Source organism: Anser anser (assembly GCF_964211835.1).
Source record: "Anser anser genome assembly, chromosome: 3".
Lineage (NCBI taxonomy): Eukaryota > Metazoa > Chordata > Aves > Anseriformes > Anatidae > Anser > Anser anser.
In genome coordinates, this window is record NC_139722.1 from 98,866,904 (window position 1) to 98,892,889 (window position 25,986).

General features: G+C 39.6%; 3 protein-coding genes across 6 annotated transcripts in view; 2 read left to right on the forward strand and 1 right to left on the reverse strand.

Annotated features, from left to right (window-relative positions):
• The window catches only part of WDR26 (WD repeat domain 26), a 33,654-nt gene extending 21,471 nt beyond the window's left edge, over positions 1–12,183 (forward strand). For all 3 annotated transcript variants that reach the window (XM_083828500.1, XM_083828501.1, XM_083828502.1), the window contains 5 exons: positions 553–698; positions 1,235–1,313; positions 1,895–2,024; positions 5,809–5,994; positions 7,380–12,183. In XM_083828500.1, coding sequence (XP_083684626.1) covers positions 553–698; positions 1,235–1,313; positions 1,895–2,024; positions 5,809–5,994; positions 7,380–7,405 — 567 coding nt within the window. In that variant the 3' untranslated portion in view covers positions 7,406–12,183. The remainder of the gene's footprint in view (positions 1–552; positions 699–1,234; positions 1,314–1,894; positions 2,025–5,808; positions 5,995–7,379) is intronic.
• A 3,782-nt stretch (positions 12,184–15,965) lies between these two features.
• Positions 15,966–24,231, reverse strand: CNIH4 (cornichon family member 4). 2 transcript variants are annotated; one of them, XM_083828515.1, is made up of 5 exons: positions 23,413–23,544; positions 22,136–22,204; positions 20,987–21,099; positions 16,723–16,863; positions 15,966–16,168 (listed from the first exon to the last, which is right to left on the reverse strand). In XM_083828515.1, exons 1-5 carry the CDS (start codon positions 23,479–23,481, stop codon positions 16,141–16,143), a joined length of 420 nt encoding a protein of 139 aa, XP_083684641.1. In that variant the 5' UTR covers positions 23,482–23,544; the 3' UTR covers positions 15,966–16,140. The 2 variants fall into 2 exon arrangements, with proteins under 2 accessions (XP_083684641.1, XP_083684640.1); XM_083828514.1 differs by lacking the exons at positions 22,136–22,204; positions 23,413–23,544 and adding an exon at positions 23,760–24,231.
• Positions 23,426–25,986, forward strand: part of NVL (nuclear VCP like) — a 41,179-nt gene continuing 38,618 nt past the window's right edge. Inside the window, exons 1-2 of the mRNA XM_083828489.1 lie at positions 23,426–23,656; positions 24,839–24,912. Of these exons, the coding sequence (XP_083684615.1) occupies positions 23,432–23,656; positions 24,839–24,912 (299 nt within the window). The 5' untranslated portion in view covers positions 23,426–23,431. The remainder of the gene's footprint in view (positions 23,657–24,838; positions 24,913–25,986) is intronic.

A 25,986-nucleotide genomic window follows, 5' to 3' on the forward strand; every position in this document is an offset into this window, starting at 1 on the left:
AGGATTTGTAAGCTGGAATTTGGTCATAACTGCTCTAGAAAATATGCTAATGAAAACGTTTCATGTTTATTCCTTTGCCCACAGGTGTTGTTTATTCCACAGAATTTTGACTATGTCATTCTTAGTTTTTTGCATGCTGTCTTTGCTTAGTGCTTAGAAATCGGAAATCCTCAATACATTAATAGAGTTGATTTTAGATAGTGATTTGAAGCCTCACCCATAATCTTGATTATTTGTCATCTGAATTGGTGTTCAGAATGATGCGGCAGTATGCAAACCTCACACATTGCACGAATGAGCTTGTGGATCTGCTCCCTGACACGAAGTAGGTTTTTTTCCTGTCTGATAGTGCAAGGAAAGGCATTCAGAGCTCTCCAGAACTGATACCTACAAGAGTTAACACAAATCATGTTTTAATTCATTAAGCCCTCTCTGTTAAAGGTTAAGATTGCTTTCTGTAGCAGCCATGTGAACACAAGGTAAAAAAGATACTTGTCAGAGAACTCCTCAGAAACCTGACCCTAACAGTTCAATTTATTTTTTTCTAATCAGGATTTAGATGGTAATCTCCTTGACTCCTGGGAAGGGGTGAGAGTACAATGCCTTTGGTGCTTAAGTGATGGCAAAACTGTTCTAGCATCAGACACACACCAGCGAATTCGGGGTTATAACTTTGAAGATCTTACAGACAGGAACATGTAAGTACCTCTTTCTTTGCTTTTGAATTTCTAGTTTAGTGTGAGAAAGGGTTTGTGGGGCAGGATGAGAAATAAGTTCTTAAAAATGCTCTCAGTATTAAAAGAAGAGGAGAATAATATGGGACAAGAATTAAGTGATTTTCCAGTTGCAGCTAGAAGCGTTAGATCAAATATTAGAAATAACTTTCTATGCACTGGCATAAGTTTCTTCTCAATGTTTTGGCACCTCCACCATTAAGAGATATCTTTACCTCACAATTCCTGACATATTTTAGTAGGTCGTGTTTTACAGTTAGGAGCTGTATTTGAGCCTTCAGGTCCCTTTTGGTCTTGGGGTTCAACATAAGTATTAGCAAACTAGCAAACTGTTGCAGTCCTGGCTTGTATTGACATTGAGACATACCTAATTTCAAATTCAACACTGTCTCTACCTGATAATAATATTGCAGAGACAGGACATACCTTTTGTCTTGGTGTACGTTATTCTTTGATTAAGTGTACTCTTAACTTAACATTGATGTGTCTTACGATTTCAGAGTACAAGAAGATCACCCTATAATGTCGTTTACTATTTCAAAAAATGGCCGCTTAGCTTTGTTAAATGTAGCAACTCAGGTGAGTTGGTGATAATAAATGGAAATGCAAATAAATCTGCTTGCAACTACTAACTGTTTTTAAATATTTTGATGGAAGTTGGAATATTTGCTATTATCCAGTTGTATTTATGTAATATGAGGCCTTAATGTTCATAAATGTAGTGTGACATTCTCTGACAAGAAGGCAACCTTACTCTTAAGACTGGGTTTTTGACTTTTATGGTAAAGGTTTTGATACTATGAAAAATGTACTATTAAATCTTAGTATCTGGCAATAACATTGAGAAGCCAGGTGCAGCAAGAATTGTGGCAGGTTATGTTGGGGGGTGGGGGGTAGAATTAGTGGGGGGGGGTCATTTGTTTTTAGTTTTATTTCTACTATGGGAATCTTCTGTGAGAATAGGAGTTTTCAAAATGGAAGGGACCATAGACTGGAAGTTAAAGCTAGTAATTTGGTATATGTTTACTTTCTTGATCTAGTAAAAATACTGAAGTCAGCTGAAGTAGTATGTTTTCATTGTGTTTAAACTCTTCTAATGTTTCAAAAGAATGCAATGGATAATATTTAATTAAAAAATCATCTGTACTTCTTATTCCCAGGGAGTTCACTTATGGGACTTACAAGACAGAGTTTTAGTGAGGAAGTATCAAGGTGTTACACAAGGATTTTACACAATTCACTCGTGTTTTGGAGGTCATAATGAAGACTTCATCGCAAGTGGCAGCGAAGGTAACATCATCCCTTTCTGTGCAGAAAACTAGAACACTTTATCCTTCCTTCCTATACCTTAGTTTTATAATGTTGTTGCTTGCTTTTAGAGATGACAGCTACTAACTGGTTCATTAAATAAGTTTGAGGATCACTGAGATTGTAGCATACTTCAAGGAATAACTGTGTGTAAGCAGAAAGAATCATTTGAGAGAATGGTGCTAGTAGAAAGCACAAACAAATCTTTTGTGTACTCCTGTAAAGCATCTGAACTGTTTTAATTAAAAGTGGGTGGGGTGTTCTTGAGGGCTTTTTTATTTTTGTGGTATGACTCTTAGGCTTATGGTTTGAATCAGAAATACTTCTGGGGAGTAACATCTTCATTTGCCCTGTTGAAGATACAGGTGTGGCGAGATGATTTTAATTTCAGTAGATTCAGCTTCATTACAAAGTAGTTATCTCAAATTAGGCAGTTGTTGACGCTGTCTAGTAGGTTTTCTTGGTTATCAAAGGCTTTATGGTGTGTTTTTATTCAACTGTCTGTGGCAAGAAAAGAAATTAGTTAACAGGTCATGTCTGGAATTGATTTGGTTCTGTCACTGTAGTGCCATCACCAACCATGGAGGTCACTTAATTTTCAAGCCTATGCAGGGCTAAGAATTACACTTGAAATATGTATGTAATCACTGTTAGTACTTTGTAACTCACAGCTGTTAGGAAATAGTGTTGCCCAGGTTGTTACTACTATCCTTTTTTTTCCTTTCCGTTTTTTTAAATAGCAAATATGTCCAAAATTAAATTTCACTCTTTACCACTGGAAGATAATGACTGAAGGACAGCACTTCCAATTCAGTGTGAACCTCTTCATGGTTGAACAGAATTCTTGGTTTGGGGCCTTAGAACCAGAAAGTTCAGGATTTGTTTAGAATCATAAAGATGTTGTGAATGTGTAGGTGTGAATACTACAGTGCACCTATCTTTTTTTCTATTTATTTATTTAGATGTTTGGTGTTTAAAACCACCCAGCACTGGTAGAAGCTGAGGGTACTTTACTTAGATTTGGACTACCTGAGGCTGTTGCCTCTGTGACAATTTGTAACTGTTGAAAATGTGTCTACTCAAAAAACCCCTCTCTATGTTTAAACAAACAAAATAAAGCAATGAAAGAAACAAACAAGAACATAACAGATTACATTGTCACGACCTCTTAAATTTAGGAAGATGACTTGTCAGCTACCTAGTTTTTTTTCCTAACGCTTTCATCAATAGGAAGAAAATGGAGGTCTCTTTCTGAGAAGGAAGTTGACCACTGCCTTAATCTAGTTAACTGTTTTGTGTTTTTTTCCAAAACAAAATACAGGCATTCTGACAAGCACCAAAATACTGGTTTGTGTTTAGGCTTTGATTCTCCCAGGCAGCAGAGGCTTGCGTGTCCAGTGTTAAAGCAGAGAGTGAATTGTGTTGTTTGATGAATAGCATGGATATTTAGTCTCTTGAAATCGTAAGTGGAATGTAAACTCAACCAAAATGTTTGCATACATGTGTATATAAAGGTGTTGTACTCAAATGAGCTGACTCAGCAGAAGACAATTAAGTTATCACATGATTCCATGATGCTATTCTAGCAGGTAGGTCAGAGAGCAAGTTTGTTTTGTAAGGGGTCGGGAGGAGGAATAGAGAAAGATTGACTTGTTTGCTAAGTCTTCAGAATGACTTTCTGCATTAAAACCATCCAAGTAGATGAAAATACTTTAATTCAATATGTTAGTACTAAATACTAAGGTTTTGTGTAGTGCTAGTGGCACATACTTGTTCAGTTTATAAAGATATGTTTGGAATATTCCAAAGACATTCCTAGAGAGATCAATCCACAGGTTTGTTAAAGGCTGGTAATCTACAGTTGGGAAAAAAATCTTTACTTAGTCATTTATTCTTAAACGTGGTTGGTTATAAAATGCTTAAAAAACAAACAAACAAATGCAATGGAGTGTTTGACTCCACTATTCTAATTCTAGTATTTTGCTAGAAAATGATTAAAAGCTTCCTATCACAAAATAAGATCTGTGGGATTGTTTATTGCATCTACTTTAAGTACAAATCAGTATCTTGAATACAACACAAGAATTAATTGTCAGACAGTAATAACTTGCGATTTCAGACATTGAGCTTTGTTGTCATCACTCGCTTGCTCAGTTAGCATTTGCAGTGGAATATTTTCAGGTATTCAGTACCAAGATGCATTTCATTAACTGTAGAGCTGTGAACTTCATAGAATATTAGAATGGCATGGGTTGGAAAGGACCTTGAAGAACATCTAGTTCTACTCCCCTGCCGTAGGGAGGGATGCCATCCACTAGATCAGGTTGACCAGGGCCCCATCCAATCTGACCCTGAACACCTCCAGGGATGGGGCATCCACAACTTCTATGGGCAACCTGTGCCAGTGCCTCACCACACTCCGAGTGAAGAATTTCCTCCTAACATCTAAATCTCCCCTCTTTTAGTTTAAAACCATTCCCCCTTGTCCTGTCGTTCTGTCTGAGTACAAAGTCACTCTCCGTCTTTTTTATAAGCCTCTTTTTAAGTATTGAAAGGCTGCAGTGAGGTCTCCCCAGAGCCGCCGCCTCTTCAGGCTGAACACCCCCAGCTCTCAGTCTTTCTTCATAGGAGAGGTTCTCCAGCCCTCTGATCGTCTTCGTGGCCCTCCTTGGGACCTGCTCCAACAGGTCCATATCTGTCTTGGGGGGGGGTGGGCCAGACTTGGATGCAGCACTCCAAGTGGGGCCTCACAAAGGCAGAACAGAGGGGAACAATCACCTCCCTCACCCTGCTGTCCACTCCTCTGTTGATGGATGCAGCCCAGGATGCAGTTGGCCTACTGGGCTGCAAGCTCACACCGCTGGCTCATGTCAAGCTTTTCCTTCCCTGCAGGGCTGCTCTCAGTGAGTTCTTCTCCCAGCCTGTGCTGAGGTCTGGCATTGCCTTGACCCAGATGCAGCACCTTGCACTTGAACTTGTTGAACCTGATTAGGTTCCCGTAAGCCCACTTCTCAAACTTGTCCAGGTCCCGTTTGATGGCATCCCTTCCTTCTGTTGTATCAACTGCACCACTCAGCTTGGTGTCACCCACAAACTTGCTGAGGGTGCACTTGTTCCCATTGCCTATGTCACTTTGATACTAAATAGCACTGATCCTAATACTGATACTTGAGGGATACCACATATTACTGGTCTCCACCTGGATGTAGAGCCATTGACTGCAACACTGGGTGCAGCCATCCAGCTAATTCCTAATCCACTGAATAGTCTACCCTTCAAATCCCTCTCTCTAATTTAGAGATGATTCAGGATGTCCTGTGGGATACTTAGGTATTACTCATCAGCACTTAGTGGTTGTCAATATCCTGCCTTAATACTTGTGACTTTATAATGCGTGTACTAATCTGTAAATATGATTGTTTAAAAAAAATAAATCTGCAAGCGTTCCTTTTGAATAAGGTTGCTACCCCATGTCCTTAATTTAAGAATAGCTCAGTTTGTCTTTTTAGGTTATTTGCATTGCAGTCGAATGTTTTTATTGCAAGTTTTTGAAAGGAAGCATGCCCCTTTGTGGTAGAACCTTGCCCATATTCTTTTAATCATTTTTAGAAGAAAAGTTTTTAGTGCTGTTGCACATTCAACAGATGTGGGTTTTAGAACTGACAACATTAATGTTTTTTTACGTGTGGAAGTGCTATTTGATATGACAAATTGGTTTGTGCGGAGCAATGTTTCTCATGTTTTTTAAAATGCATATTTTGTTTAGATCACAAAGTATATATTTGGCACAAGCGCAGCGAGCTGCCAATTGCGGAGCTGACAGGGCACACGCGTACTGTTAATTGTGTGAGCTGGAACCCGCAGATTCCATCCATGATGGCCAGTGCCTCTGATGATGGTACTGTTAGAATATGGGGACCAGCGCCATTCGTAGACAACCAGGATATTGAAGGTAAGAGTGTGTGTGCGCATGCGTGTATGTTTTCTAATCACTAAAAATGTATGTCAAAGGCAGCTGGTTCAGTGGATTTTCTTTGTCATAAATAGAATAGAAAACTGCTTGCAAGTCTTGGGTTAGAATCATTGCCTTTACAAAAAGGCCATATAGAAAACTGTGGTGTCAACTGAGGCCATAGTATTTTGTTAACTAACTTAGGTAGGCTTCTTAGAAATGCTGCCTTAGGTGCTTTAAGTGCATGCAGTGTTACTAAAATTTGAGTAGTGCATTCTGACCACACTGGAAACCAAATAGTGGTGTTACAGTGTTTATAAAAGTAATCTCCAAAATGTGGAGAGACTGAAATTTTTCCACCCTAAAATCTGTACGCCACTGATTCTTTCCTAACCATCTGATGTTATCTGTGTCCAGGAGAGCGATGCTTCTTAAATAAGTGCAACTTTTTTCCCTGTCAAAATGCACACTTTTTCCCAGCCCTTCTTACCTACCCCCCTAGAACTATTAACAAGATGACGACGAGGGGATTGTTCTGCAGCTTATAGGCTTTTGTAATTACACATCCAATCTCATGCTAAAAACTTACAGTGAATACTAAGCATGGACGTGAGTTCAAGGGGAGCCTGAACAAAATAATCAAGGAGAAATCCATGAAGTGTGAGTAGACGAGTAAACACCTCTAGTTTAGAATGTCCACTAGATGGAAGTGGCTGAAAGTTGGAAGGATGTTAAGAAGGATTACTTCCTTTTTCTGTTCCTGTGCTTTCTGACACATCTGCTTCTAGTATTGGACTAGGTGGACCAGCCTTGCCAGTCCTGCTTGTAACATCTTGAATATACATGTAGGGACTCAGAGCCTATCCTCCAGAAGGCTTTACTTGTGTTTGTGTTTTTGCTTTTGTTTTCTCCCAATTACTTGCCTGCTTATTCTTTCTCATTTTCTCCAGAAAATGAGCTAGTAAACTTCATAAAAATAAAAATGATAAAAACTGAATTTCTCACAGCAGTGCATCTACGAGAAGTATAGGTGCACAGAATAATGTCCAGCAACTTAGGAATCTTAAATGGATGACAGCTTTGTAATTAGCAGGAGCCCCAGGAACTTGAATGCAAATGTATGTAATTTATTGATATCTTCTGCAAAAGATGATTTCTGTGTACCGACAGATAACATGCTAAATTAATCTTTAAATTAATATGAATAATTATACCTAAAATTGCTAATTTTTAATGTAGGATTTAGTTATAGTATAAGTTCCATTAAGTAATGCATGCTCACTAAAACTTATGTAAATACACTGTATTAGAGACCTTGTAATAGGAATATTAATTACTGATAAAATCTTCAAGGTGTGATTTTTTTCTCTTTTGTTTTTGCTCAGAGGAATGCAGTAGCATGGATAGTTGATGGCGAATTTGGAGCAGACGACTTCAGTTTAACTTAATTAGTCGTATTTTAAATGGCTTGGGATTTGGTGCAAACAAACATGATTGATAGCTGGACAGACATGCTCGTCATGAAAAAGAACCATTTCTGAAGCCCAATTGGGGCCAAACATTTACCACCTTGCTTCATAGTAACCAGTCGAGATGAAGCACGTCGTTAGAACGTTGTTGGACACCGTGTTGAAATTACCCCCCCATCGGTTGTGAAGAACTGTGCTACATTCAGGCTAACCATTGAACTCTATATATTTTTCCCTCCTGCCTTTTTGTCTGGCAGGCTACTGTTCTTGTTGCTCTTCTGTGTAATGAAGTTTAAATGCTTGTTTGGAACACTTTATTTAACAGTTTAGAAGGCTTGATAGAAAGAGTGCTTTAGTCTGAAGAGTATACATTGGATAGGAAAGTATTTCCTTCTCTTGTTTCTCGAATCTCTCCGCCTTACTTAGCTTGAGATCTTTGCAGCTTGGTTCATGGATTCTAGCCTTGCCCGTTGCGCATATAAATTGAGATAAACCAATGAACTATGTCAAAAGCACTCTGAATATCACATTTGACAAAAAGTTTTGTACTTTTCACATAGCTCGTTGCCCTGCAAAGGGGTTAACAGCACAATTTTTTAAAAATAAATTATTTATAGGATTAAAATGACTTCATTTGTATACATTTGGAACTAAAACGATGCAAGAAGTGTTGTAAAATGTGGTATCACTGATGCTCTTCCAGAGTGTCTTGAGACCCGATCAAAAGCAGTGGCTGGAAGGAACTTTATGTAGTCAGTAAAGGTTGTTTTAGAAAGAGAAACTCACTGTCCATATTAACAGATAAATCGTATTATTTAGCGAAAAAAAGAAGTGTTCAGAGTACACCACCAGACTAAGAGTTTAAACAAGACAAGGTCTTCTTTTTAATTACATAAATATATGCAACAATACGGATTAAAGGTAGGCTACACCTCAACAAAAGAATGTTTTGAATACTTTCTTCACAAAGTCAACATTTTGTAAAAGTAATTAACATTCAAATCATAAGTAACACTTGTGTTATGAAGGAAAACTTTATTTGATAAACAAAGATGTATAGATTTTCTTTCTGAAAATATACTTTTAAGTTTGCAAATTTAAATGTCTCTCCTAGACCTTGTTGCAAGCTGGTGCTGTGAACATCTTGACGCATTTAGGAACAGTTCCACTAATATGCCATGTTTAGAAAAGAGAAAGACATCACGTGTGGTTTTTGTCTTCAATAAACAGATGGCCTGGCATCTCAATGCTTCTGCACTACACACAAATTCATTGTGGGATGGCGCTGGAGTCCATTTTCTACCACGGGTGGAAAGGTAGTGTTGGTAGTGCTGTGAAGTAAAGAGGGAGCAGGAAAGGGCGTGTCGCCAAGAATGATGTGAATGGAAGTGTGGACTTCATCCTTTAATGAGACGGTAATCTAGTGACCTTATTAGTCATGTATGGAAGAAGGGTGGGGGAAGGTTTGCCAGAGTTCCTGGGAAGAGCAGTGTAGCTGCTTTGAGTGGGAATGTGGTGTTTAACATAAACAGTCCCTTTTTCTTTCCCAAAGAAACAAAATTTAATGGGTTGGATTCTTTTAGATTCCAGCAATTGGGTGGTGGTGTTTTTCCTTGCCATGTGTGTCATCTGAAACATGATTGAAGATTCCAATCTTCGTGTTGAAACCAGCCCTGAATCTGATATACTCATTTCTGGTTTAGTACCTCCAAAATGAAGTAGGAACTTAACATTCTTATCTTCAACCTAGTTCATTTTTTCTTAAGGGGAATTGCGCTGACAGCAATTATGGGAGTTACAGCATACTGGGAGTATGTAATGTAAACTGAAGACTACAAATCAGTTCCTCCTTCCATTAGCTAGTTTTAGAAGCAGCTGTTTGTTTCTGTTGCTAGTTCAGACAGCATAAGATTGGTCAGTCTTGTCTGTGGCATCGGTGTTGCAGAGAAGCAGACAACTTTCCTAAGGTTAATTTTTAGTAAAATAAACCTCCGGGTTTTAAATAAATATTGAATACCTAAATTGCAAACAGTATTTTCTATCTTCAAAACATGGTATAATTCTTAAACGATGCTAGTATGTGAATCTGTGGAAGTTACCCCTGTGTTGTCTTACTTACTCTGGAACTCGTGTTTTTAAACGAAGCGTTATTTAGGGAGAGCAGGGGGGAGGAGAATAATGCTGGTTTTGGTGTCTCTTAACAAAGATATTGCGTACAACTGTCTCGCACTATTTGCTTACCTCATACTCACGGGACTTAGTGGGAAATTTAGGCAGGTGTTGAAGGCTGGATCAAGTCTCAAGTTTAGATTTAAAGTCTCACATCCACTTCAACAGGCATTTTTAATATGGCTGGCCATACCTGGCCAAGACTCCTTACCTGGTACAAGCTATCTGGGGGTATGTATGACCTGATGCCTATTTTCTACTGCAACGCATTGTAATTAAAAATTTAAACTTACTACTACCAAAACCTGACCTCCATTCTGGGTTTTCTCTTCTGGACTTGGTATGTACCTCTAAAAAAACAAAACACATCAGGGATTTAGAAGCAAGTTAAGGAGAAACGTATGTTCTTGGTGTATCTGCTTTAATTTAGTTTTGTGGTGAAACTATGCAACATAAGGGAAAGCTCCTTTATCATATAGATGGCATTCTTTCTAGTGTCTAAATAACACCATATTGCATAGATCTCTGCTTATCACAGATGATGTGTGGAGATCAGAGAAAGTGAGAGTAATCTTTATTTTACCACAGTACCTGGTCCCACAATAAGCTTACGCTATAGGTCTAGTGGTAGTGAGAACCATTCTAAATGTCGATTAAAGAGGAACCAAGACTATTCCTAACATGTCACATATTCACACTATGTGAATTGAAAAGTACCAATACTTTTTGTGCACAGACTATAAAATGAGATGGGGGGTGGGGGATGGGGTAATAAGCTTGCTCACTTGCGATGTGTTGATTTCCATGTGCTTAAAAATGTTCATAGGCTGGAGTCTAAGGCTGGAACAACTGCACACCTGCAATAAATTACTGTATTTCTGGTGAACAGACCTATGATTTTAGAGAGGAAAATACTGTAAGTGTGTACTACTCTTTTGTAACTTTGGTAAGCTGTTAGCTTAAAATACGGTAGCTGCAGGTTATTGTTAAAGGCAGATCTCTTTTTTTTTTTTTCTTTTTAATAAATAAAATGCTTTAGCATTTTTATTATCTGAATGCTCTGTAGCTGTTCAGGTAAGTAATTTTCAAGGCACAATGGAGCACAGAAGGGAAGATAAGCAGTCATGCTAAATTTGTCCTTCTTTGGGTATGGGGGGAGGTAGTAGGGGGCAATTACACCTTTGTTTAAATTCCCTGTTTTTTCTCAAGTTCTCCAACTTTAAAGTTGACTTCTTTTTTATGATTAGAGCAAAGATGCAAGCTAGAAATCTATCCAGATCTTGCCAGTTACTTCTCAAGTTGGCTTCGAACAGGTAATGTTTAATAAAATTCAGTATGCTCTTGGAGGTTGGGTCTAGGTTGTATCTCCTTACACTGATAAGCAATGCTCCCACCCAAAATCAGTTAGCAAGGCTTCCTTAGTACGAAACAAGGGCTCATATAATCAGCTATAGTTTGAAGGGGAGATGTTGTAGACCCACTTGGGGAGGTAGAGAAAGAAGAATGAACATGAAAAGCTGGATTTACTGACAAACTACTGTAACTCAAGGGGGAGGAGGAAAAATGCACTTTCAATAGTTTGTCCATATTGTTAGCTACAAAATACACCTGTATTTGCTAAATGGTTTTCATTGTTGTTGGCTTTGCTTTATTTTTGAGACAATTAAGAGGAACATTCATCCCATAAACGGCTAACCCTCCTTTTTACTTCACCCTGTCTTTTCCACATTGGCTCGAGACCATTTTCAGCTGCCATACTTAATTTTGAAAACTGCTACTTTTAATGATATTTAGAAAACAAAAAGATTAACTCTGACACTTTTTTAAACAGGGTGGACTTAATTGAAGTGTGCAGTGTTGAACTACTGCTGCGGTAGCTGCCTCTAGTTGTTGAAATAAACTGTAGACAAGTTTTCTGTTTATCAATCCGGATTATCTGGATTCAATAAAAAGTTTGTGAGAGTGTTCCTCCCATCTGGTATGAATGTGTGTGTGCATGTGTTACATAAACAGGCATAGAACCAAATGTTCTAGGTACTTGTCATGTTTTATTGCATACTTTAAGTCGTGTGTATGTGAAGTGTCCTTTGACCTGAAGGTTTTGGTTAATATCAGTATATTTTTATAAATTTGAAATTCATTGTGCCCCATCTTTTTCTTAAACATTTTTCATTGTTAGGGTATATGTGGTAGATATGAATCTTAACATTTTTAGGCACAGATGGAAAAAGCTATTGGCTCCTTGAAAAAATATGGGACAAAATGGATCCTCAAAGCATGTATGTACTTACAAACCAAGCTGTAGAGATCAAGAAAAGAACGTTATTGTTGATCTCAAGATTTCTAAGTTGTCAAGATTTATATGGAGTTGTGGTGGAACTAGTTTAACACTTAGAGCTTTTGGTATGTAATGACTATTTGCTATGGACTGATATTAAATGTTTCAAAGGATTGCATTCTTAAAACTTTCTGGATTTTTGTTACTCTCCTTGGATTATATTAAGTAGTTAAAATTTCTTTGCTATATTACATTAAAAACATAAGAACTTTGGGTCTCGTATTTATTTTCACTTGTTTTACTAATTATTTACAGAACACCGTTTTAACTTTTTTATTTTATAAATGTGTAGTATTTTAAACATATCTTTACAAATTGTTCAATTGGAACTACATTAACTTCTGATTTGTTTTTATTAGGATTTTTAAAAAAAAATACACTTTTTCCATGTTGGTGCACAGCACTTAACAGAAATGTTTGTATTCCCTTTCTTTCAATTCAATAAACAGAATAAATAACTGGAATGAATAGTTCTTAGTTTCCTAAACTTCACTTACGTGACTATCACTGGAATGTTCATTTCTTGATCACTAATTGTGGAATTCTTCCATGTTTGTAGCATTTTATTTCCTTGAGATGAAAAATCATTTGTGGCAGTTCAGCTGAAGGTGAGCTCCCTCCTGTTGCGTGCAGGCTTTCTGGTTTTTGATGCCTGGCTCTAATCTACCCAACACTTCTGTTTTGACTGTACATTTATGCCATTTAGCACACTACTTGCCTGTGTCCCATTCTGTGCTTATCTGCATTGTTGACCATCTGCTCCTTTGAGGCTCAGTGAGAACCTTGATTCTTTAATGCTGGAGCTGGCTTAGGTATCTTACGCAGGTTGTTAACTGTAACTCAGTTATACCTACAAAATTCTCTTCCATAATTAACAAGGTGCTTTTAAAGTACTTCCATTTCTTGCTCAGATGTTTCTCGCCAACTACCAGTAACTAGGAATCAGGGACCTCTTTCATCTGAAGTTGACCTAAGCAGCTCTTGCAGCTAATTCTCAGCTGTTGCTTTTTTTGTTCCATCTAACCTTGTCTCTCCTCCTTGTGCAGTAGAATGGGATCTCATCTTTGTCCTGCATTTTGCATATACTGGTGTTGTAGGCATTTTTATTAGCTAATGTTCTGCTAAATGAAAGCTGTGCCTAAATTTGCTTTCAGGTAGGTTTTCCAAACTCAGACCTTCTGGTGAAATGCATTCAGTTCTTTTCAGCTTCTGCATTTGTTTAGAAAAAGGTCTTTATGGCCTCCAGTAGCACCTTTCTATCAACTTTTATTCCCTCCAAGTTATGCAGTGTTTTCATAACCGTGCCTTAAATGCAGCTGCAAACAAGATGGTCATGCCATATCCCTTTCCACATACCTGTTCTTGCTCTTTCCCTCGGGTACTAGTATTTGTAGAAGGGTTGTTAGATTGCAGACCCAATTCAGCCAAAAATTATCCATATAGCAGATAAAGGAAATTTGCTTTTTTGGCTTGAGAAAGGTAAGAAGGTAAGTACATTCACTAATAAAACTAGCTAAATAATCAACAGTCCACAACTGTATTGATTGATTAGCACACTTTCCCCTATCTTAATTAATCCTCCACTCCCAACTGCAGTACTACAACAGCTATCCAATCACTGTAAGCGGTTGAAGTACTGACACTGTAGCAAGCTAATTAGGCTCTAGCCTGTGAGTGTGGAAAAGAGCTTAACAACCTTGCTCAAAAGTTAGAATCTCAATAGTTCAAGGTTTTTTTAGCAATTACATTTTTCTTGTTGTTGACTCTGAGCTCTGTGAAGGTCACTGTTAAGGCAGAAAATGACTTATACAGCAAGGCAGGCTCAAAAATTAGTAGTGTAATGACTCAGCAGAATTGTGGTCTCTAGAATCTGCATCTAAGGTTTTTACAGCAATTGGAAAAAGTTGTTAGAGATGAATGAACAGAGAATTTATTAAAAAAACACAATGGAAAACTTGTATTCATCTAAAAGTATAGTTTGCTTAATGTTTGACAGCATACATAGACGTAATTCTTGTTCTGTGGTGGTTAGCAATTCATTCTTGAGGGAAGCAGAGAAGAATCCACAATAACATCCCTTAAGGTCAGGCATCTGAATTAAGATGCATGCTACCCCTTTTTTTTTCCCCCCAGATATTGCTCTTTTCCTTTACCTTTCCATGTCCCACTCCCATCTCTGAAGAAACATTTCATGAAGTAGCGGGGGATAGGAGCTTTTCAGAGTGAGAGAGAAATCTTTTACTGGTTCCACGGGGGAAGGCGTCTGCCCTAGCTAATGTCATTATTGTAATTGTCTTCAATGATTTCTAACCACTGTATCTTAGAAATATTTTAATTACTAATAAAGTTCTTATCTCAGAATCCATCTTTAGAATAAGATTAAAAAAACCTGCTAGTTTAAGTGAGGGGACTGCAGGTTACTTGTCATGGTTCTCAGTGTGGAACTTATGTTTCATTAATGAAGTTTATGTATCTACTGCTGGCACTACAGCAAGGACTTAACCAGCTTACTGACTTTGCCCTTCTAATACGTAAAACAGTGTAGATACGTGGTGGTTTTTTTTCCTCACAGGAATATACAAAAGGCTATAAGTCAATTAAGTTAAATTGTCTTCACCTACAAATAAGATATTTGCCTACCATATAAGCTGCTACAAACGTTGGTGACTTTTCTCTTTTGAAGTTTTATTTGTTCTCTCCTTTTTACAGACCTACGTCCTGTCTGGAGTAAAGGCAATGTTTGCTGTAGTTTTGTTTTGCAGTGGTGTCAGGTAGTCACTTGCATGCAGCTGTGGTAGCTGTTTTCTAATGAGCATGGTTTTCAGTAGTTTTTGGTCTTTACAACAGCTGAACATGGACTCCATCTATCATAAATTTAAGACCAAACGTATCCTAGAACAAATATTGAGTGCAAGATAGCTACAGAAATCAAGCTTCAGTGCCGTCTTTTTACCACCTGGTCACAAAAGCAAGCTGTTGCACACAGATACCACGTTAAGACCAATACAATATGCTAACTATAGCCGTACAGTAAAGTATGACAAGTTCTTAAAATCTGAGTTTTTCCTTCTTAGGACTTCAATTAAGGATTTGGATTTTTAAGTACTTCACTTGATACATCTGTTTAAAAAAATCTGTTTTTATGCTCATATAAAAAGAAGTTGGATAGTGAGGGTACTAACTCAGGTTTGTGTACTTAACAGTGATGTAAGAGCTGCATAAAAAGAACTTAAATGTCTTGGTGCCTTTGAAGCAGAATCACATCAGAAATGTGGGGATATCTGGGTTATGGTTTAACAGATCACCTCTCCTACGTAGACATTCTTGATTCCCCTCGCTGGATATGATTAAAGCAGGTTCATGGAGTAGTGACTATAGATGGTCTTTTGTTCCATTACTGACTCCAACCCTGATGCACTATTTACTCTACAGGGAGGTCTATGATGTATTTCAATGACAAAACAGGAGTTGAAGGGAAAAAAAAAAAACAAGTATTACTTGCTTTACAAGTGTTACATTTATCTGCAGCAACACGTTTTTCCACTCTTACAAGTGTCACAGTGACCTTAATTCTGCCATACACTAGACTTTATACAGGTTGGGGTGGGGGGGAGAGAGAATGGAAAATGAGAAAAAGCACAACTTTTATTCATTGCTTTTTAGCTGAGAACAAAACAACACAAAGATGCAAGCTGTGCTAGTGTTCTGCTTTGAAATCGATGTTCCAAGGACAGCTTCAAACCAGGCTACTTGGACAGCTTGACTGCCAGAGGCATATCCTGACACTTTCGGTAAGAAATAGGCATTAAGAACTGCTCTTAAATTTGTTCTAGAACTAGTACTATTGTCAGCCTAAGCTGTTGAAATGAGTTTCCCTCTCATCTTTTCATTCCCATAAGATCGGTTCTGTAAGCAAGGATTTCACTTTACAAAAGCAGCAGCTACAGCCATTTGGGTTTTAAGAAGGAACAAAAACAACTGCTACACAAATCCAATGTCTTTTGAAAATATTTTATGTTAAAAATACAGAAAAATATTTCTTGTTCAAAAAGGAAAAAATATACTGCATGACGACACTGGTCTAGGTATATTCAGAAGGTGTCTGTGGCTCCACAACCAGTCACTGGAGTGATGATGCAATTTGGCAGCTAATGGTTCTTTTTCAACTTCTCAATCATTTATCAAAGCCAGAATCATACTGTGACAAAACAGAAAACATGAGACCCAGTGTATTACTGAAGCCTATGCAAGTAGGAACAGCTATCACTTTTAGTAAATTGCACTTGATTCTGAAATAGAAAGTCAAGGCAACTGCTACTTGCGTTACTTATTAAGACAAGGACTGCAGAAGGAATATTGCAGTAGAAGAACAATAGTTGTTCTACCTTGTAGTAAGTGCCCCCATCACAGAACTTAACCAGACCACTTTTATTTCACAAATTCTGTTTTAGGAAATAACTTAGTCCTCAAGATTAGCCCTTGTCTAAATAGGCTGCTTACTCTAGGTGCTAAAATCATGTAACTTTATATTTTTTTATAGTAGTTTTGAGATTAAGTAGTAGTCTGAGTTTTCAAACAATGTTTGATCAGAAAGCATAAAAGCATATAATAAGCATGCAGTTAGCTGTCAAAATCTATTACTGAAGGCTAGCAGAAGAAAAGAATTATGAATACCAGCACAAACAGAACAGGGGAAATAAAAATAGCGGCAGACAATTCCTTTGTTCCTTGGGAGCAATTTTTGAAACTAACCTGTACAGGTACATGAAGAAACAGAGCAGGTGAAAGCCTAGTTTAATCATGGCTTCCTTCATGTGCGATTTCAGTTGTCCTCGGTTATGGATTTCTGTGGGATCAAATACCCCCATGTTTCCGCTTGGCACCATAATGAACCTGAAAGTTTAAGGGAAAAAAACAACACAAGTATAATCATCAAAACATTAAGAAGTGTCAGGAGGAGGGGAGAAGAAGAATTTGCACAGAAGTGACTTTTATCTAAAGTGTTGTTTCCCAGTTAAATGTAAGTGAGCTTTTTTTAGATTCTATTTCAGTCTCAGGACATATCAGTACATATCTCTGCCACCACAATCCACAATGAAAATCCAGAGGTCAAGCAGTATTAAAACTGTTAGCTCAGCTTCCCAGGTATAAATGGGAGAATTTCCAGTTTAAAGCCAATTACAGATCATTTTAATTGCTGTTGGTGATTACTCAGTGTTGGGAAGAAAACCTCTACCCACACTGGAAAGATGTTTTAAATGAAAGAGATTGGAAAAAAAAACTTAAGAATTGGTGTTTTCATTACGAAAATTTATATAATCACAAACTCCACTGGTCAAAAGGAGATAGGATAAGACAAAGGATACATGTATTATTTCCATTTTTAGCAAAACTATCCTGTGTTATCACAGAAAATAACACAGCTTTCCTACAGCTGACAGGTTGAAAGACTGGGCAGAACTTGAGTACTTGTTGTCTAAACCCACATAAGAACAGAAGCTGAGTAAAACAAAGTGAAATGTCAGCAAAAGGAAGAATAAAACCAGCACAGTAAATGTTGGTTACTTGTGAAAATTCAAGCAACAGCATAATCATTCATCATAAGCATTTCTCAAGAGAAGAAATGCAAGCACTTGAAGTTGTCACTCCAGCTGAGCCCAGTCTAGAACAGTATTATTAGTATTATTTCACTTAAATCTCATACAGTTTCCACCTTCCTGGAAGAATGCTCTTTTTCTACAAAGCAATTTAACTCCTAGTCCTAGACCTGGAGCAAGAGCAAGGTCTCTGAACAGAACAGATTTTCTTTATATACTTGAAGAATGTCACCAAGCAAAAGAAAAAGCACCCCCCAATATCTTGCAACATTCACTGCAGTAACAGGAGCAATAGAAGGGGAAGAGAGGTTCTATAGCAGCAGAAATAAATACATAAATAAATCCACAGTATTTTTCTTATTTTCACAGGAACATTAAAAAGTAGTGACACATATTTAACTAATAACAAAGACAATTACGTCCCATTAAGAATAGCTCATGAAATAATTACAGTTTTGAAGTCTCTTCTAAATTTGAAGCTTTAAGTGACTGATCTATTGTTAGAATTATAACATCAATTTCCATTTTAGTGGAAACGTAATACATTTTATAGGAATAAAATGAAGTATACAAGTTTCCTGTATCAATTGACCCTAGAAATAAGATATATAGTGCAGCTTTCTTACATCTCTAGGATATGAGTACCATAAAGATAGTATTTATTCAATTTGTGTTTTAAGAGCAGTGACACTTAAATGACACAAATTAAAGCTTCCAGAACTCAGGAGTTATTTTTCCCAAGAGGCCCACAATCTAGTATAGTTTATGTTACACATTCAAGGAACTGTAGTCATGGACACAATGATGCTAGATGCTGACAAACACAAGTCAGTGGGATGCCACCCACTACATCGGGTTGACCAGGGCATTGTCCAACCTGGCCTTAAACACCTCCAGGGATGAGGCATCCACAACCTCTATGGGCAACCTGTTCCAGTGCCTCACCACCCTCTGAGGGAAGAATTTCCTCCTAACATCTAAATCTCCCCTCTTTTAGTTTAAAACCATTCCCCCTTGTCCTATCACTATCTACCCATGTAAAAAGTCACTCTCCATCTTTTTTATAAGTGCCCTGTAAGTATTGAAAAGCTGCAATGAGGTCTCCCTGGAGCCTCCTCTTCTTCAGGCTGAACACCCCCAGCTCTCTCAGCCTTTCCTCATAGGAGAGGTGCTCCATCATCTTCGTGGCCCTCCTCAGGAACCTCTCTAACAGCCCCACATCCTTCTGGTGCTGGGTGCCCCAGACCTGGATGCAGCACTCCAGGTGGGGCCTCTCAAGGGCAGAGCAGAGGGGGACAGTCATCTCCCTCACCCTGCTGCCCACTCCTCTGTTGATGCAGCCCAGGATCCAGTTCGCCTTCTAGGATGCAAGCTTGCACTGTTGGCTCACGCCAAGCTTTTTGTCCACCAGAACCCCCAAGTCCTTCTCTGCAGGGCTGCTCTCAATGAGTTCTTCGCCCAACCTGTACTCATGTCTGGGATTGCCGTGACCCAGGTGCAGCACCTTGCGCTTAGACCTGTTGCAGAAATTCACTCCAGAAATTATTTCTTGAAATACTGTGACATATGAAGACAATTCAAACACACCCACCTGATGCTGGAAGTTTGCAGCTCTCAGTAACAGGTTTGCACAATCTGTTCCCACTTGATTGTAATTTAGCCATTGACACTTCCTCTCTTCACTTTATTCAAACTACTTTACAATCCACCATTTTTCTGGCTACCATACCCTTTGTCCATTAAATGACTGGGTCAAATATAAGTTCTATCCCACATCATCAGATTCCCTTAATAATACTAAACATACTTGCTTTTGCCAACTTCTAGCTCCTTCACCATGAATGGGATACTCCAGGCTACCAATATGGGTGAAAGTCCCTGATCCTCAGAAATGAGGCAGGATTAACAGTACAGTCTTAACATTCTGACTTCTTGTGGCAGAATAGGCGAAGTATTATACTGTCATATTCATTTATTACATGCATTGCACATCTAAATTTGAGGAAACGTCAGGATTTTAGGGTATTCCAAATGACAAATACAAAATGAGAGCTGTCAGTTCAAAACATTCAAAGCTTACTGCCTGAAGCGTGGAAACAGAAATCAATAGCTTTTGAAATTCCTTCTGATCAGATTGAGAAGAGAAAGCAAGTGGCTACTTTAAATATTAACGGAATGTTAAATTATGTTGCTTTAACATATTAGAAGGAAGCAAAGGGGAAACTCGGGTAAGAAATCCTCAAAATTTCAAAGAAAATACATTCTCTCTCTCTCTCTCCCCCCTCCTCCCCTCAATGTCTGTGTAGAAACGGGCTAACCAAGAAAGAAATAGCAAATACTAATACTACACTCACCAGCTACCAAAGGGAACATCACTCATTTTGTGCAACTGTGTTGCACAAACACACATTTGTACGTACAGGTGACCAAGCAAAACTATCCCCACCTGTGCATCAAGGCAATATGCAGCCATTAACTGTAAAAGTTACACTGTCTCATGTTTCTCCAACTGAGAAACATTTGAAGGCTTTACTAGAAATTTTGTAGAAAAAAAAAGACGTAAGTACATAGTTATTTTGCTGAAGAACAATCAGAATATCAGGAAAGGAGTCTTCTCTTTCATGAGCTACGAAACCTCTTGTATTTAAAAAACAACTAATCCCTGCAAATAGTTAGTGTTAACAAGGTACAGAGAAAAAAGAATTGTAGCTAACTTTTTATGCCTTACGTGATATCAAATATTTCACAATTACACAAAATAAAACACACAAGTTTGAACCAACAGTTCCAGTGTTACCTCATGCAAACCTCTAGTGGAAAGCAAACCATTCCAAAGTGGTGGACAGCCCAGGGTGAAAAGACCAGTAACACTGGCAGGTATCATAACATGAAAAGTCTGGAAACCTTTCCAAAAATAAACAGGCAAGATGGTGGACCCAAAGGGGGTCCAAACACGCAAGGGGGAGAAACAGGACTGCACACAAAGGAGGGTGTTTGGGATAACACCACAGTCTGATGGCTTTACAACCATCGCTCAGGCTGGTCTAAATGCTTTTGTGCTGGTAACGCTATCAGGCACGTAGGCACAGAATGAAAAACATTAGCGACTGTGTCTGCAGTGCTACCTCAAAATCCCAACTAACATGCCATTATTTCCTACAAACTCAGGAATGACTCGCAAATCAAGATTCCTGGGCATTAGAGAGAACGCAAGGAAAGGCCAAAAGCTTTATATCATTTACTCCACTGGGTTTCTTCTAACTTTAATTGCAAGGAGAGGAGAGCTTTGTTAACTAGAAGACTGTTAGGAACTGAAGAACACAACTGAAACATCTCAGTATGACATATTATCTTCATACTACACTTAAAGCTAAACTAGCAACAGGGAATGAAAAGCACACAAAACCCTTCACACTTACCTATATATATTCCATGTTGCTATTGGCAAATTAAGGAGAAAGATGAACCAGTGCAATGAAATAAGCATTAATACAGTTACAACAGCATGGCCAATCACCTCTGGGATGACCCACTGTAAAAAGGGAAGAAAAAAAAAAAGGTTATGTGGATAAATATAAATTTCTTTCTAAAAAAAAAATCTATATGGAGTTATCATCTGATTCTAATCACATCAAACTGACAAAGCTCACAGATGCATGTGATTTCATCACAGTGCAGGGAAATCAACACCTTCAGACAGACTGCACATGAGCAAGCCAGAAATCATGCCCTAAGGTATTAAAACAGAGGTACTGTGTTTAACACAGCAATTTCCAGAAAGAAACACAATATGGTTTAAACACAGTTATATTACACACGCACTTAAGAGAGCGAGTTAAGAAAGAATACAGTGCGCATTTGAAGTCACTGCAGAGAACATTTAATGTAGGAATGAAAGAAGCACATAAGTCTGCACAGACACAGAACGTATAAACACCCTCAGACTTGGTATGGATAAGAAAACTGATCAATATTAAAATTGACATTGGTAAACCGGGTCAGCCCAAGAGGACGTTTTTGGCTTGAGAGCATCCTGTAGTGTTCTCTCTTACATTAAGAAAGAAAGGACCTTTAAATCAAAGGGAACACCCACGTGGGTAGGTCACATGGATTTAAGAACAGCTTCAAGCAGATTTGATTAAAATGGAACTTTTCCTTATCACAGCAAAACTCTCTACTGTTCAGGATGGTAAGAATTATATACAAGTATCAGGGAAAGTAGCTAGAAAGAGTTGAGTTCAGCCAGGAGTAGACATCGCTACTTAATGGCACACATACAAAAAAAAAAACTTGAGAGCTCTGGGAAGAGTTAAGTGTCAGTCCCACAAATTCAGAGAAGCAGCCCATCTCAGAGCACCAACGATCAGCAGAACAGCCTTTTGTGGCTCATTTTCTGGAAGACAGGAGCCCAAAAAAGACAAGTGGACTGAGGTAAAAGATAAATGCTTTGAATAAGTACTGCCAATCCAAGCTCTTCAGATATACATTAAACTCCCGTTATTTGTGATGCTGAGATGATGGATTGTTTTTTTTTTAAACCCCGTTAAATGCAAAGAACAATCATTTACTTTATTGAGCTTTGAGCAGCAAGATCTCGCGTTAATGTAGTCACATTCCAAATCTGATAGCGTAATTATCTGAAGTTCATGATAAGGAAAAAATTGTATAGGAAGTCAAAATATTCTATGCTTTATTATCATCCAGTATGTTGGGGTGAGCACTCTGCTGTCAGCACAGGCTGTCTTGTTCTACAAATCTGCCAAAGGCGTGTTTCAGTTAGCCGCTACTCAGTCCTACTTTAGGTGGAAAGACAGGCCATATTTTATTATCAGGCTAAATGATTTTATGGTACTTTTTCCAGCAGCAACTGTTGCACAAGTGCTAAAGTTCAGTTCAACACTAAAAACAGACCAGGAAGGCAAATTCAATATTTTTGGTATCATGATCTTTACTACAGTGCTTGGAGCAAAACCTTAAAAGGAGGAAAAAGTTAATGCACTTTTTAAACTCTCACAGTAAAGCTGGCTATTGCAGCTTCAAGAACCAGATCTCCTTATTTTACATTTAGAGTAGCATTGATTGGGTTATTTCACATTTTGCTACGAAACAAGAGGCCAATATTGTTATCACATGAACTTTCAGCACCTGAAATACAAAGGTTTCAGACAGTTCTACCAAAAAACGCTTAACATGCAACACGTGCACATTGTCATGTTATAGCCTGTAAAGCTCGCGTTCCTTTTCTTCAAGGAAAGCATGCGATTTTTCTTCCGTTCTTAAGAAGTAGGTGAAAGCTTTCAACTTTAACAAATGACCTATCCGTCTAAGGTGAAATTCTTTCAGGTGCTTCTGTGCTTCTTTCTGCTAGGACAACCAGGTAAATTCTGAAACAGCGCCAGGATTGGAGCACGAGAGCAGATCCCCTTTTAATCCGGAACACATAAATAGATGCATCAGCGCTGTCACGTTCTAACAACACCCGCCAGCGAAGACCGCAGGCGCTTTTGTAGGAATAACGCAGAAATCCTGCTTCAGCCGCTCGGCGTGCCCTTGCCGCGATCCCCCACCTCAACCAGCAAGTTACCCACCATAATCAGAGGGCACGGCAGCAGTTTTTAGGCCCGTGCGGGCAGGAAACGTGCTCCCTCCACCCCCAGCAGAGCCGGGTACCCACCACCGCCCCCACCCAGGCACAACCCGTTCCTCCCCGCGCCGGGCCGCGGCCACTCGGCCGAACGGGCCCTGGCAGCCCCCACAGCGCCCCCGCCGCCGGGCCCCTGCCCGGCCCGGCCCGGCCCGCTCCAGCCGCAGCCCCCCCCCCCCCCGTGCCGCGCGGCGAGGATACGAAGTAGACGGCGAGAAAGATGAGCGCGCAGCAGTCGATGAGCGAGAAGATGAAGACCACCGACTCCATCGCGGCCCGGCCGCCGCCCGCCCCGCCCCGTCCCGCCCCGCCCCGCCGGTGTCGCCGCGCAGCACGCCGGGACGTCGAGGCCGGGCTGGGACGGGGCCGGCGGCGGGCGGCGGCGATGCGGGTGCGGCCGCGGCCGCGGGCGGCGGACCCGCGGCTGAAGCAGCGCGTGAAGCAGGTGCGGGGCGCCGGGGGGCGGCGGGGGACGGGCCCGCACCTCCCTCCCTCCCTCCCTCCCTCCCTCCGCTCCCGGTGCTGGAGCGGGAAGCGGCCGGCCCTACCATCCGGGCTCGGCGGCGTGAGGAGGCCGCCTCGGTGCGGTTCTCGCTTTCTGCCCCCCTCCCGCTGCCGAGCGTGAGGCGAGTCGCGCGGGGGAGACAGGCGCGGGGCGCGCGCGGCAAGATGGCAGCGCCGGCCCTCGGAAACGCGTGAGGCAGCCGCCGCTCGGCTCCAGGCCGCACAGCCCCGGCTCTCAGCCTCTCCTCGCAGGAGAGGTGCTCCAGCCCTCTGATCGTCCTCATGGCCCTCCTCGGGACCTGTTCCAACAGGTCCACAGCCTGCTTGGGGGTGGCATCTGCGTTCCTTACCCACCAAGTGGCCCACCCTTCACATCCCTCTCTCTCCAGGCTGTCACACGGGACCATGTCGAAGGCCTCACAGGTGTGCAGGTGGATGACATCGGTCGGTCTTCCCTTGCCAGCTGATGCAGTCACTCCATCACAGAAGGAAACTGATTCTCCTTGGCCTTTTTTTTTTTTTTCTGACCAATGCACCTGTAGAAACAGTTCTTGTTATTCTTTGCACCCCTTGCCAAGCTCAGTTCCATCTGTGCCTTGGCTTTCCTGATCCCATCCCTGCACATCCGGACAGCATCCCTGTGCTCTTCCCAGGCCGCATGTCCCTGCTTCCACTGCCTGGGCGTTTCCTTCTCTCCTGTGCCTCATTTTGCCCAGCAGGTCCTTGCTCATCCATCCCACTTTCCTGCCTTCCCTGGTCTCTTTCTTACACAGGGGAAAGAGAACTCTTGTGCTCTAAGAAGAGTTGCCAGCTCTGTTAATTTCTTTGTTCCTAAGGACAGAGTTTCAGGGGATCTCTCATCCACTAGGTCTTTAAACAGGTGGAAGTTCACTCTTCAGAAGTTCAGGGTCCTGACTTGACTCTTTGCCAGGCCCACGTTCCTCAAGTTCACAAACTCAAACAGGATGTTGAGTCTGAAACTGGCATACTTGAATTTTATTGTTGAATATATGTATGTTTTATATTAAGAATTTGAAACAGGTATATTTGATCTAGATGATATTTGATTCTAATGAAGTTATTGACAAAGATTTTATTTGCTTCTTAAAATTTTTCATTTTAGTACCTTGCAAGTAGTAGATGTGGCCAGTATGTTGACATTGGGATTCTAGCATCTGATTTGCAGAAAACATACAGGTGAGCAAAGATTTGTATCCTTATATTCTACATTCAAAATATGGAATGTATTATTTTGTTATTTTGTATTTGCATAGTGTCAAAATTTTAATTTTGTTACCTTCTTTACTGGCTGTTGAGGTTAACTGAAGCAATAAGATCATTTCCACTCCAATGTTTTCCTCTGCTGATATATCCAGTAATTTATCTTTTAAGATTGCATCAGTACTGCGAGATCTAGTTGCTAATTGTTGTTGCAGTTAAACAGCTACAGATACATTACAGCGTTTTGGTCCTTATACAAGTGATGAGTTTAAAATATGAGAGAAAATAACACTTGGATGCAGGTAAATGGGGTGGATAACAGGATTCAGTAAGACACTAAATCTTGCTCAGTTGCTTAGGAGGACAGTCTTCCTCACCTAATTATTTGAAGGCTTTCTTTGTGGGTAGAAAGGTTGTGTTTCAGCAGGTCATTGATGGATGTGAGAGTAAAGGAACGGAGAGAAGTATATTCATTAATGTTTTCGCAATCTATTTTTTTGTGCATTGTTAGAGAAAAGGTCCCAAACTCTTGCTGTGGATTTTTATGGGTCTCGGGGTTATGTTTTGTTTTTCCTCTGTCATCTGTTGCATAAAAGCAAACAAAATGTTTTCTCGCTAACTGAAAGTGAAAGGTTGATGATGTTTGTTTGCAGGTAAGGGTGCTCATTGAATCAGATTTTCTCATATTGGTTTGTTATTCTTTATTGCAGTTGTTCCTTACTGGACTGTACTTTCTAGACCATACTCTTGTGTCCATATGTTCTTGTTTGAATTAAAATAAGAAAATCAGTATTGTTGTGCAATAGAATCCATTTGTACATTGCTGCTTCTCCATAACTGCAGAGAGGACCTTAATAATGTTTGCTAAACATCTCTTTAGAGATGAATAAATTTTAGTGTTTTTTCATCCCAGCTATAGAGGTGTTGTAGGGTTAAGAAAAAACAAGCATGTTTTCAAGTTGGTTCTTTATAAGAACTTATATAAAAGCTTGAGTATCAACTTGCGATGTATTTTTTTCACTGTGAATAACAATATGGTGGGAGAAAAGC

Excerpts from the sequence above, each read along its gene's own strand:
- CNIH4 (XM_083828514.1), bottom strand. The coding sequence starts at position 24,122 with ATGGTCCCGTGTGACAGCCTGGAGAGAGAGGGATGTGAAGGGTGGGCC. Across the intron at positions 21,100-23,759 it reads CACGCCGCCGAGCCCGGATG|TGGGTCATCCCAGAGGTGAT; the intron begins GTAGGGCCGGCC and ends CCCTTTTTACAG. Across the intron at positions 16,864-20,986 it reads GCAACATGGAATATATATAG|GTTCATTATGGTGCCAAGCG; the intron begins GTAAGTGTGAAG and ends TTAAACTTTCAG.